At 31.9% G+C, this 14,305-nt stretch overlaps 1 protein-coding gene across 1 annotated transcript; it reads left to right on the top strand.

Annotated features, from left to right (window-relative positions):
* The first annotated feature begins 640 nt into the window (after positions 1-640).
* Positions 641-6,753, top strand: LOC114736335 (beta-glucosidase BoGH3B-like). Its single transcript, XM_028924122.1, has 9 exons — positions 641-870; positions 973-1,177; positions 1,419-1,509; positions 1,841-1,986; positions 2,576-2,819; positions 3,030-3,134; positions 3,243-3,425; positions 3,564-3,765; positions 6,070-6,753. The coding sequence occupies exons 1-9, from the start codon at positions 720-722 to the stop codon at positions 6,552-6,554; spliced, it is 1,812 nt and encodes a 603-aa protein (XP_028779955.1). The 5' UTR covers positions 641-719; the 3' UTR covers positions 6,555-6,753.
* Positions 6,754-14,305: the final 7,552 nt, after the last annotated feature.

Raw genomic sequence — 14,305 nt, 5'->3', positions numbered from 1 at the left:
TTGTAACAAGGGCAAAGTTGAAAATTTGTTGGAAAGTTTTCGCTCATAAATAGGCACAGGAAAGTTTTTTGAAGCTTAGTATTGCTCCAAAATTTTAAAATCATCACAATAGGAGATAAAATTACTATGATATTGAAGGTAATTCCTAACTCTATAATAATATTACCTCGAGAGACGATCCCACATAAACAGGTATGAAAGCTATAATTGTAAACCACGATCAAGCCGACACAATAGGTATTGCGATGCGAAGAGCTTTGCTCGGAGAAATAGAGGGAACATGTATTTTGATCCTAAATATAATACGTCAATCTATTTTGTCTCTTATATTTATTCATTTTTTCCAAGATAGTCCTTCTAATAATGATAGTTCGTTGTACCAAAAAAAATGGTAGTTCTGGTCAATAAACTTGATTAGCAAGGATATTTTAAAAAAGACAACACATATTTATTATAAATAATTAACTTAACTTATTTTCTTAATCTATCTAAATTAGCCAACTGGCTCTTATATTTAGGATCGGAAGTAATATGGTATATTCATCTTAACACAAACGCGGCCTTGTTGGTCGTCATCAACGTGTCCATTGGGTCCGTGAAATGAAGACGTGCTGATCAACGAACCATTTCACTTCCCGCCCTATAAGAGACATGGAGATCAAACTATCCCCACTTCACAATACATTCTGTTTCTTGTGCTTACTCTGCTTTTGAAGGACATGGATTGCGTGTACAAGAATCCCAATGAACCCATTGAAGCTCGTGTCAAGGACCTTCTTTCCCGAATGACTCTCAAGGAGAAGATTGGTCAGATGACCCAAATCGAGCGTCGCGTTGCAACCCCTTCCGCCATTAGAGACTTGTCCATTGGTACTATTTTCTTTTCTCTGACTTTTTCCCCCCTCTGTCAGGATTTGAAGGTTGAGAACATTTGTATTCTGGTTCTGATATCTGCCTCCTTTTTCTTTGAAGGGAGCATGCTCAGTTGTGGAGGTAGTGGTCCTTTTGAAAATGCAATGGCGTCGGATTGGGCTGATATGATAGATGGCTTTCAAAAATCAGCTCTCGAGTCCCGATTAGGCATACCGCTCATATATGGGATCGATGCAGTTCATGGTAACAATAGTATATACGGTTCCACTATATATCCTCACAATATTGGCCTCGGAGCAACTAGGTTGGTGTTTTCCCTTGAACTTGATTTGAATACCAATATTCCATTTATAGTAAAGTGTAGGTTCCAAAGGTGTTTGATGTTTGTTCAATATACAAGACGGGTGGGCGGAGGCTATAATTGCTTACTCTACAAGAATTGATCCGTTAACAGCTTGCTTATTACTAAAGCTTCAGTATTCATATAGAACCGCCGTTGTGTTCTTGAGACTGAGCTTTCATTTCTTACTGATGGCTGCTTGTAGGGATGCAGAGTTAGCTCAAAGAATTGGGGCTGCAACAGCACTTGAAATTAGAGCAAGTGGAATTCACTATGCCTTTGCTCCTTGTGTTGCAGTAAGTCATCATAACTAACCCGTATTATATTCTTGTTACAAGTCATGCTAATGAACCGCAAAGTGTATATGTTAGTACTGTGGCAATATTTGAAACATTGGGCACTTTCGTCTGAACATGTGACCTCCTTTTCTGTTGTACTTGTTCGTCTTTGTATTGCATAGCCAGATTCACTTTTTTTTTTTTTTTAAATCACTGACTAATGGCGTTTAAATCAACATGGTTAACCAATATACATCTTTTCTACCCATATTTATTTCACCATCCCCTGGTAATGTCTCTGGATAATGCTATAAAAAATTACGTCTCACTTGAATGAAAAAATGGACAGGTCTGCAAAGATCCCAGGTGGGGAAGATTCTATGAGAGTTATAGCGAAGATACTGAGATAGTCAGAAAGATGAGCTCCATAGTTTCAGGTTTGCAGGGCCAGCCTCCAACAGGACATCAACATGGTTATCCTTTCGTGGCTGGAAGGTAGAGAGAAACTATAATATAATTCCTAGAGATATATGTTTTTTATCGTGGAAATAGTAATTATATCATATAATCATACTAACCGTTGACGGCAGGACGACTCCCTGTTTTCTGCTTTTCTTTTTGCTTTTTTAATTTGTGGTTTATTCATACGACTTTTCCTAGGTTGATTCATACCCTATAAAAGAAACTTTCTATGGAAATAGTGATTATTATAAAAATAGAAGGTACTATACCAAATACAAGTTATACTGACGTTTGAGAGCACAATGACTTCTCTGTTTTTTTTTGGCTTTCTTTTTATTTTAGTCTATTCATATGATTTTTTCCAAGATTGACTCATGCCCTAGAAAAGAAATGTTCCCTTTCAGACTTCTTTTCCTTACTTCAGTGGTGAAAATTTATGATGCCTCCAAAGTTTCCATGCTTTTTTTTCTTTCTTTCTTTTTCATGTTCCCCGTTTAAACACTCGGCTACTTTATCATGCAGATCCTGGCATAGATTACTACATTCTTAAAAAACTCGCCAAACTAGGAGTCATTATCAGTTTTCATCAAAACTTTTATTATATATGCTATTAATATTTCAGGAACAAGGTCATTGCTTGCGCCAAGCACTTTGTTGGAGATGGGGGCACTGAGAAAGGCAAAAATGAAGGAAATACAGTATTATCATATGAAGAGTTAGAAAGAATCCACATGGCTCCTTATTTGGACTGCATTTCACAGGGTGTTTCAACCATTATGGTTTCTTATTCTAGTTGGAATGGATGCAAACTCCATTCTCACTATCACCTTATTACTGAAATTTTGAAAGAGAAGCTAGGTTTTAAGGTAAGACAACCATGATGGTAGGAATTAAAGCTGAAGTTATTGCAGTCTTTGCTGTTCTGTCTCTTCTCTTAACCAAAGAGTATAAGACTCCTTGTTTTATTCTTTGAAAAATGCACTACCGTTACTAAAGTTATTTTGCCTTTTCATCTGTTTCACAGCATGTGAATTAATGATTTTGTTTAATTTACACCATTGGCTCTGCTATTATAGGGTATTGTAATTTCTGACTGGATGGGAATTGATAAGATTCGTGAACCTCGTGGGTCTGATTACCGAAACTGCATAATGTCAGCTGTTAATGCTGGAATTGACATGGTACAGACCTTCAATTCTCGATACCATTATCAGGGTTTGCTTTTCTTTTTCTTTTCTTTTCTGTTTTTTCCCCTTCTTTTTTCTTCATCTGTTCAAGAAAATTTGCAGGTCATGGTGCCTTACAGATTTGAGCTGTTAATGGAAGAACTGACCTCCCTTGTAGAATCAGGGGAAGTACCAATAGCCAGAATTGATGATGCTGTTGAGAGAATACTGAGAGTGAAATTCGCTTCTGGCATTTTTGAATCTCCTTTATCTGATAGATCTTTGCTGGATATGGTTGGTTGCAAGGTAATAAGAATAACTCAGAATATTTTTAAATTCCCTTTCACAAGTTTAGGCTGACTTGTCATTTTAAGCACTCATTACCATATTTCCAAACCCGGTCAAGCTGAATTTTTCGTTTCACTTAATCCATTATTTATGAAGCAACATAGAAAACTTGCACGTGAAGCAGTTCGAAAGTCCTTGGTTCTGTTGAAGAATGGAAAGGATCAAAGCAGACCTTTTCTTCCATTGAATAGACAAGCCAAGAGGATTCTTGTAGCCGGAAGCCATGCAGACGATCTGGGCTATCAGTGTGGAGGCTGGACTAAAAATTGGCAAGGACTTAGTGGACGAGTTACCATCGGTATGCCTTTGTTTTCCATGCTTAAATCACAGATGAATCGTTCTCGCTTACGAGCTTAGTTTATTTTTCTTGTAAGGGTTTTAATTATCTCATGATTTACCTAATATTTGTGCCTAATAAAAATAAAGTATTTTTTTTAAGAAAATGTAATCATAATTATTTATTAAATTAATATGGCAATATTTATACATAGTAAAAGTGGTGGAGTTAGTATTAACTAATAGAATCATATTCTTCTGTTTTTACCAAATGAAAAATAACTATCTTTTGTATGGCGTTTGATAAAATTTTCACTATAAACAATTAAAGAACATTTTTTCCATTTTATTATTAAGTTTTATCTTATTAATAATTTAAGGTGATCCAAGAAGTCAAAAAGTATTACGCTTTATAAAAGAACAAAAAGAAGTTAATGGAAAATCTCAAAAAAAGCTATTGGAATCTAGGAAATTCCTGATTTAGTCTTGAAATTGTGTAAATAACAGAAAGGGTCAATGACTCAATCTGTCATTTGTAAAATCAAAAAGAATTGACAACTTTACCCTAACTAAGCAGAAGTGAATAGTTATTCTCTAAACAAATCTAGGTAACGCTTACACTGTTCTAGTGATTATATGATTAGTTGTAGTTAATAACAATGCATCTTCACATGCTTGGCTAAGCAAAAGTGATTACATGATTAGTTGTACTGATTCAAAATGAAACTTCTCATGGTGCATTCCTGACTACGAAAAAGTGAATAGTTATTCTCTACACGAATCTAGGTAACGCCTAAACCCTTATAATGATTCCTTAAATCATTGTAGTGAATAAATACAAATAAGGGCAGAGTTGTCAACTCCTCTTAATTTTACAAATGACAGATTGGGTTATTGACCCTTTCTGTCATTTACACAATTCCAGGACCCAATCAGAAATTTCCTATATTTCAAGAGCTTTTTTTGGGATTTTCTCAAAAGTTAAAGTTAAAGGAGAGTTACAGATAGGTCCCAAATAAAGAAATTAATTACCTTCAACTCTTATTTAATTATATATGTAAATGTGAAAATTTGCCATGTAAATGGAATTCAACAAATAATTGATTTTCTTATTTAAGATCTATTTGTAATCCTCCAAAACTAAACATTGAATATACCATTTTTATTTCTTAAACACCATAATTTTAATTAGTTAAGAAGCTTAAAATTTTTAATGCATTTTGTGAAGTTTTATTCAATGCTTTTAAAATCAATTTGATAGAAAAGTGTGTTGTGTGTGTGTGTGTTTTATTTTTTGATATATAAAATGTAAAATAGGAGAAAACAAAATTTCTTATAGGGCATAAATGAAACTTTCTTTTAAATTGGGGGGGGCGGATGGGAGGTGAATTTTTTAAGTATATCATATAAAATTTCCAATTTTAGAGTGGTCAACACAACAACTAGCGTCGGTCAATTAAGGGTGTGTTTGGATGAAACCAAACCGTGGTTTGGAAAAGTGATTCTGGAGAATAGATTCTGGAAAAAATAGATTCTGTGAAGAATAGATTTTGTAAAAAAGTGATTCTGAGAAGTGAGAGTGTTTGGATAGTTGTTATCAGAAGCACTTTTTATATATACAAATTACTAAAAAAAAGACATAAGTTAATATGATAATTACAGAAAAAATAGATTTTATGATATATTTTAATTTGAAAAATAAAATTGTTAATAATATGTTTTTTACCAACATAATTAATAATACATAAGATAATATAATTAATAAATAATTAATGTCTATATATATTTATAAAATATAAGATTAAATATATTTATAAAAAAATATGTTTATAAAAAAAATAACAAGATACATATCATATAGGCCCTCACACTCTCCCTTTTTTCTCCAAAAGCAAAAAAATTTTGCTTTTTCTAAAACCATGGTTTTGGAGTCAAAACCATGGTTTTGACCCAAAACCATGGTTTTGACCCAAAACCATGGTTTTGGTTTTTGGAGAGGCTGTTTGGGTAGCATTTTCCCCAAACCATGGTTTGGGGTGCTATCCAAACAGAGCCTAAGTCGTGGACATCACAACTTTCATTTAAAAAAAAAAAAAAAGCCTCTATTCTTAAACATTCTAGCCCATGGTAAGCCATGTTTGCAATGGAGGTCAAAGTCCAATGGGCTATGCCCATTTGGTTGTGGCTCATAAGGGCAGGGGAAAATCCATGACATTATTATAAGAGCTTAGGGTAGTGCCATAAGCTTTATACCACCACCACTCTTTTACTTTCTTATTCCACATGCTTGCCAGTTGCCACATTTAACCTTTGCCCACTATTTTAGGGACAACACTTTTGGATGCCATCAAAGAAGCTGTAGGAGATGAAACAGAAATTATTTATGAGGAAAATCCATCAAAAGAGACCCTAGAACGCAATGACATATCTTTTGCCATTGTAGCTGTTGGTGAAAAACCCTATGCAGAGAAGTTTGGTGACAATTCTGAGCTTGTGATCCCTTTAAATGGACCTAGCATTATAAGTTCAGTTGCAGACAAAATCCCAACACTGGTTATTCTGATATCTGGAAGACCTTTAGTGTTAGAACCATGGCTGTTAGAGAAGATTGATGCTCTTGTTGCTGCTTGGTTTCCTGGTACTGAAGCTCAGGGAATTACAGACGTTATCTTTGGGGATCATGACTTTAAAGGACAGCTTCCTATGGCTTGGTTTCGAAGGGTTAAGGATCTTGATCAACCAACTGAGGGGGTTAGACTACATGATCCCTTATTTCCCCTTGGTTTTGGGTTGACATATACTGAGGATTAAAACCTCATTTTGGCCAGACTGTGAATCTTTTGCAATCATATAGTTATGCATTAGTGTAAGACAATGTATAAAGTGAGAATGCTGTAGGTTGGCGAGGTGGGTTAGAAAAAGTTTACCTCAAAATAGATTGACATTTTGTCAATTCAATCCGTCACTTCTTGAGGTGAACAAATTGAGCCCACATACTACTTCAAACTTATTCCCGTTCCCCTTTATCTCCTTGTTGCACTATGAATGCTTGTTGTTATGACTGTTTAGATATAAATAAGTTCTTGATAATTATTCAATTGCACAAGTGCCAATTGACTGCATCAAAGCTACTTATAATGTTGTGGTGGTCAAAAGTTTGATTTTACTATGACCTCATTGATTATTTGGTGTAGGAGAATTGTTTAATATCATTGTAGTGCTAAAAGAATAAGGTTGGATCAACATGAAATTTTGGTCATTATTATGAAGAACTTATAACACAGAAATATAATCAATATGAACAGTATATAAATAATCTATGGCTTTAAGGTAAATCCAACCCCTAAATAGTTTTTATATTAAAAACCAGAAATAGTATAATATTTTCATAAATTTTGGGAGGGGAAAATGTATAGGGAAAATGAGAAAAAAAGAAGTTAGAAATTTATAAATGCCAAATAAGAAATGTCAACTAAAATTTATTGTTATTTACAAATTTAGTGTTGTTAATACCAAACAAAGAGTTGTTATCAGATCTAATTTGAGATTTTCAGCTTTTTTTTTTTTGTCATTCTCCCAAATGTATGAGACCTATATAATATAAGGAGAAAATTGAAAATTTGGGACCACCATGGCTCCTGCGTGTTCTCTCTCCCTCCACCATTGTGTGTATCCCCAAAAGCTTCTTCTAAATTAAATTAGAGGCATTAATGTTCCACCTAATGCTTTCACATCGGAAAGTGGGATTGATTAGGATAAGAATTTTATCTGAGTTATCAAGGTTTTAAAGTTTAGTACTGATAATAACAAAAAGGTGGTACACAAAAAGCACTTAAAATCCAAAACATGAATAAATAAGAAAGCGTAAGCACATGGTTATACACTATAAAAAATGACCAACCTATCCTAACATGTGTCTAGCTAGTCTCCCAAAACAAGCTTGTTATTAGCTCAAGCAACATGCCTACAAAATGACTAACACAGTGACCCAAAATAGTCAATACACAAACCGCGAGGCACACATGTTATCTTTTGAGTGATCTTACGAACAAATTCAAATTCAAGCATTGTTAGGTCCAAAAAAAATCAGCTTGATTAATGCATCAAAATTTCATACCCGACTAAGGAATAAGAACCAAACAGTCTTTTTTTAAGTGTTTTAAGTTATGAGATGTATTGTGGGAGTGAAAGCAATATTGACCATTCATTAATTTCCCATTTTTGCCCCCTTCATTTTTCGAAACTTGTCACCTTAAGGGTATGTTTGGCTCAATGAGAGGAAGGGGAGGGGAGGGATTTTAATGGAGGGGAGGGGAGGGGAGGGGAGTGGAAGGATTTTAATATCACCTTGTTTGGATTTATAAAAAAAGAGGGGAGGGGAGGGAAAAATATTTTAATATGGACAATTTTGCTCTTATTTTATTTAAGGCGTGGGCATAATAGTCACAACATGACAAAATATAAACATAATGGTCACAACATGACAAAATATGAACATAATGGTCATAATATGACAAAATATTGCCTTTTCCCTCCAAATCCTCCCAATTTTGGAGGGGAGGTTGAGGAGGGGAGGGGAGGGGAAATTTTAAAAAATTTTCCCTCCCCTCCTAAAATTTGTGTGTTGCCAAACAAGAGAAAATGATTAAATCCCCTCCCCTCCCCTCCCCTCCCCTCCCCTCCCTTCCAAATCCCTCATACCAAACACACCCTAAGTGATGGAATGTGGAGAAGGACAAAGCAAAGAGTGCAAAAAGACATGTGAAAGGAGTCCAAATTCAAGCATTGCTTTAACTGTGTGTTCGTTTGCATACTAAAAGTAACTTCTAAAGTTGATTTTCTTTATCATGAAAAGGAAAAGGATGATTTTTTTTCCTTTTTGGGATTGCGGATCAATAAGATTTCGTGTGTTTGGTTCAAAGAATTATATGAAATATAATGTACAAGAATTATTACGGAGAATTCGTTCGGTATACTATCAAGGAATCATGGGATAAAATTTATATTTTATCTAGAAAAAATAAAAATAAATGTGAAATGATGTTTTCTAACTCTATCAAAACCAAAAATAGGGGAAGTGTCTAAATGTTGATTCATAAAGGGTATAAATGGCCATATGTTAATTTGCATACACATCAATTTGGATTACATGGTAAAGATATTTTAGAGAATCAATTATAAATTTGAGAGGCAAATATAATTAAGATCGCTATATTTAGGACTAAATATAATTCGCAATTAGCTTTTATATCAAGAATTAAAAATAGTACATTGTAATATGGATTATATCAAATAATTGTACTATGCCAACCTAATACCCTAAATTAACAAAATGCATGGAGATTATAAATAATCCTAATACATGAAATTGAACAAAACCTTAACAAAGCAAGCAGCAAATAGCAGCATGTGCCATAGGCTAATAGCTCGCTAATTATGACCCAAAAATTCAATAAGACATTGCGTTTCATTAGATGAGCATGTAACAACAAATCTCAATAGAACTCCTAACATAACCTTTTTTTTATGAAATTAAAAACTCAAGACACTACTGAGTCCGTTCCACTCTTTGTAATAATAATTAAATAATTGTTTTTAATTTTCAGAAATAATAATAAGAATAAGGAAAAATAACAGAAAGAGAAGTTAGAAATTGCAAATCCAAAATAAAGTTTGGTAACACAACTTTATTTGGTATTGACAAGTTTGAATTTACAAATGATAATAAATTTTTATTGACATTCCTTATTTAGTATTTATAAAATTCTAACTTTTTTTTAATCATTGTTCCAAAGAATAAAGTTGGGGGGAGCTGCTTTTTAATTCCACTTGCTAAAAGGGCCTGATTAGGCTTTTTGGAAAAGATGGTGAACTTATCAAAATGTACTGTGAGGAAAGCTGAGCTAAACTACAGGCCCATTTTGCTTAGTGTGCGCCAATTGAAATCCACACGCGTTCTTTCTTTATTTGTTTTCATTTCTTTTTTCCCTTAGATATTTTGGCAACTTGTTCACGGATCGAGGACCGTTTTAGAATAGTCAAATCCAACTTTACAACTAACAGGAATTACGTCTAACATAAAAGACTAATTTCTCATAATATGATAAACCAAGGTTTAAATCCTCGCTGGAAGATGTGCCTACATTTAGTACCTGACAGTGTCTCGAATAGGATTGTCTCCAATAGAAGGATATCTATACTTTAGCAAAAAAAAAAAATCCAACTTTACAAATGTTTTTTTTCCTTGGGATTTTGTTTGCATAATTTCTACTCTAAGTTATCAAAAAGAATGAGTTGACTTGTAAAAAATATTTTTTTTTCTTTTTGACGTAATAGTTTAGTAATTTAAATATTTTATTAGATATCTAATTCTCCAAATGCTTATATTCTAAAAATGAAAATTAATTATATTCAGAATTGGATGAACTTTAGGTCAAATTACTTAAATTCATTAAGTCAAGTTCTCTAATCATACTTATTATTTTTGCTATTATTGTGCACATGTAAATTTACACATAAATACTTGTAAATTTTGTATGAGCTTTTATAATGTAAATTAGGATTTGTAAATAGGAAAAAGACAATAAAACACCCTTAAAAATACTAAATGATAAATGAGGATATCTAAATTTCAAAATTTCAATTCAAACCCCAGGTATTTTTTTTAGAATTTTTAAATCTTGTAAAATTACACAAATGCCTTTTACTATTTTTTTCACATTTTTTTAAAATACTGCTACCTCAACAATTCCAGTCACCGAAGCTCTAACGCTGGAGACATGTCACCGGAGCTCCGGCGACTGATCACCGAAACTCCGGTGACCTGTCGCCGAAGCTCCGATGACTACTCTTTTTTATATATTGACCACATTTTTTTAGTTATTGACTATATTTATTTTTAAACTCGGATGACATGTGACCAGAACTCCGATGACCGATCATTGGAACTCCGGTAACTACTCTTTTTTAGCTATTGACTACATTTACTTTTAAACTCTGATAACTACTCTTGTTAAGCTACTGATTACTTTAGTAATATGATTTACTACTCTTATGTAGTCAATAGCTATATAAAAGTAGTCACCGAAACTTTAAAAACAAAAGTAGTCAATAATTAAAATAGAGTAGTCAATAGCTATATGGAAGTATTCACTGACAGTAAGGACAATGTTGTTATTGTACAAGATTTGAAAATTCCAAAATGGTACCTGGGACCTGAATTGGAATTTTGAAATTTACTTACCCTAATTTGTCATTTAGTAATTTTGAAAGTATTTTACTGTCTTTTTTCCTTTGTAAATTTTCATATGGACACTTAATTTTTTTGGTATTGTCAATTGTTAAAATGGGTATATGCAATCTTTAAACAAGATTGTCTCCAATAGAAAGACAACTATGCACTATTAAATTAACATATGAACTTGACTTAATAAATATAAGCATACTGACCTAAGTTTGGTTTTTAAAAAATTAAAATTCTGAGCATGCTTTGTCAACATTTAATTACATAGTCACCATTTAAATTTGTTGAGTTAATATTTTTATTATACCAGACTAATAATTTTAAGATTAAAAGACTACAAATTTTCTTTTTAATTTTATGAACTAAATTGAAACTTGAAGTAAATTTAAATCACTCTTGACTATTATTTTGGCCCTTAATTTTTATCATTTGACTTGACAAATAATTTTTGAGTAAAACTTTATCAATCAAATCAGGTACTAAACTTTGTTCCCCTTATGAATTCCAAAAACGAAAAAAAGCCTTTGATTGCTAATTAAATTTCTCATTAAAAATGTTCCACTCAAAAAAATATTGCATCTCAAATAGGCGATGTGATAAACAATCAATAGGAACTTTGTCATTATATTTAACCAGTGAAAACTCTTCTAATATCAATAACAATAATTGAGTCCACTTTTTTAGTTGGAGTTAAATTTTCATAAATTTATAAATAAATACAACCTTTTTCTTTTTAAAAAAATTAAAAAAATAAAAAAGAAAATTATGGACTTGTTTGTTTTGTTTTCTTGTTTTCTTGTTCTCAGAACAATTTTATAAAATTATTTTTTGAGAATAAAAGAATATGTTTGGATAATTATTTAAAAAATTCACATTGGAAACAAAAACCACAAGAAAAAAACCACATTTTGCAAGAAGTGGCTGTTGCTGATGTTGATATAAGGGGGAAAAAAGAAGATTTTTTGAATTTTTTAAAACAAAAAAAGAAATAAAAAAATTTTAAAACGAAAAATACAAAATAGAAAAAAAGAAATAAAAAAATGTAATGATTGTTTTAGTTTTTAGTTTTTAAAAAGATAATACTGTTTTTTTATTTCTAAAACCACCAATTAAAAATAAATTACCAATTTTTTGTTTTTAAAATATAAAAAAAATCAAAGCAAACCTTATATTTTGGGTAACTCCATGTCTATCGCCAAAATTTTCGTCGTCCCCATGGCCTCACCACCGACCACTCTTAAAGAGAATAACATGTAATCCGAAAAAGAATGACATATAAATGGAAATAAAAACACTAACCCATAAATAAATAAATGTTTACGCATAAACTACGAGTAATTTAATAAAATATAATTACTAAATTATAAATTTAATATATTAGTAGTTTTTTCTTTACTTAAAACAGCATTGTTTGAGAGTCAGTAAAAGGAAAATAACATAAAATTTAACTAAATTAATTCGTCCAAAACTTTTGACTAGATGGTCAGGGGCTGATTTATTAACTCACTGATTTAATTAGTTGAATCGAGTTGGATTTTAACACCATGCTAATGAGGTCATGATCCCCCATTTTTTTTAATTTTTTCTAATGTTATATAATTGTTATACATGTTTTATTCTTTAAAATTTACGCAAATTTTATATTATATATACTTTTTAACTTTTACCCTCTTCGCAACTGCATTCTGATTTTGTATTATATATAAAAATGCCAACACAAACTCATTATATGATTTTTTTGCCCTACCTACAAGTATTATCGTATTGAAAACAATCATATTTAAAATACTGTCAGGCACTGACACTTCTCGTCACAAAGATTCAAGCCTTAATTCATTATATTGTGAAAAACTAATCCTTCTGCAAGACTTAATTTTCATTGATTCCCATTATATGATTTTTGTTTAATTAAAGAAAAAAAATTTCATGAAGAAAAAACACAAAACTTGGGTTGTCTCCGTAAAAGGGATCAATGATTTGAGACAAGACATGAGAGGAACGCTAAAACATTAAAATTATTTATAGTTTGATTACCGAGTGACTCCGTACAATTAGAATCACAAAGACTATGATTACGATGCTTGCTTTGGACTTTGCTTAAAACTATTCGTACCAAAACAAAAATAATATTAATTCATAATACACAAAACAATGCTTTCATATGACCAAATCCTAAAGAGACACAGCTTTGTATAATTTGTTAAGAATATATTACCCGTCTAATCCCACTTGAATCTTGCTTTCTTCTAGTTTTTTTATTGCACGAAATTTTATCGTTAAAGAATCCACTTTGCTTCTCTAGAGAATCTAGAGGCGAAGATTCCATGTTCTCTGATTACTAAATTAATTTAGGAAATTGGTATTATCAAATTTAATTATGTTAGTGCATGGTGAGTAAGCAGCAACTTTCAGTCAAAACAAGTCAACTTTACCATTTTTTTTTTTTCACATCACTTTTAATTTCTGCTGTGTGATCTGTGTTCGCTAGAGGTGTGAATCATGCCCGGAGGCTTGGTGTGCCTGGTTCTACGGATCAAATCGAGATGACACAGGACAAGACAGGTTAAAAAAGAAATAGAATTAAATTGGACAAAATGTTGGTGAAGATGACTTAAAGACAAGGCAAGGGTGAGCCGGACTTAATTGGAAGCTTGGTGTGCTCGGTTCTCTTGATCAAATCAGGACAAGCAGGCTCAAAAATAAAGAGAACTGAATTGGATGAAAATATGAATGAGAAAGACTTTAAAAAGGTAAAATAGTGTTGCTACAGTTACATTTAAATTGAAGTCACCTATCACGCTAGCATATGGAAGTGGTCAACATTATGCACTAAAGGGGGGGTTTTGGAGGATACTTGGGTTTGTTGTAGGTACAAAATATTTAAATTAAGTATTATTGACTTTAAAGAGGGAGTAGCACTTTAAAAAATAGTAATTCACAAACACTACTAGAAGAAAAAAAAGTCTTTTATATCCGTTAAAATAGACATTTGACATTAAAAAGACGACTAGTGTAAAAATGGATAGTGTTAAAAGTCCACACTTTTTACACCAGTTAGGAACCTAACATAGAAAACTATAACTTTAACAACAATTATTATACCAATTGGTGTAACCTTTGAAAATTTAAATTAAAAAAGGTCTACTTCTTAGACTATCACTTTAAGAAGTGGACCTTTTTTTAATTTAATTTTTTTTATACTAGCTAGTTCTTCTGATTACTAAATATTTCTTTTGCTAAACAAAAGAAATTGTGAAAACATAAAGTTTAGCAGTTAACAACTAACAAAGTCTAGCAGTTAACCACTAACTAGTATTAG

Source organism: Neltuma alba, unplaced genomic scaffold, assembly GCF_004799145.2.
Source record: "Neltuma alba isolate B1F8T4 unplaced genomic scaffold, ASM479914v2 tig00013328_pilon, whole genome shotgun sequence".
In the NCBI taxonomy this organism is placed as follows: domain Eukaryota; kingdom Viridiplantae; phylum Streptophyta; class Magnoliopsida; order Fabales; family Fabaceae; genus Neltuma; species Neltuma alba.
This window is presented reverse-complemented; position numbering and strand designations above follow the sequence as displayed.

Coding starts and splice junctions, on each gene's coding strand:
- LOC114736335 (XM_028924122.1), top strand. CDS start 720: ATGGATTGCGTGTACAAGAATCCCAATGAACCCATTGAAGCTCGTGTC. Junction 2,820..3,029: donor AAGAGAAGCTAGGTTTTAAG/GTAAGACAACCA, acceptor CTGCTATTATAG/GGTATTGTAATTTCTGACTG. Junction 3,766..6,069: donor TAGTGGACGAGTTACCATCG/GTATGCCTTTGT, acceptor CCACTATTTTAG/GGACAACACTTTTGGATGCC.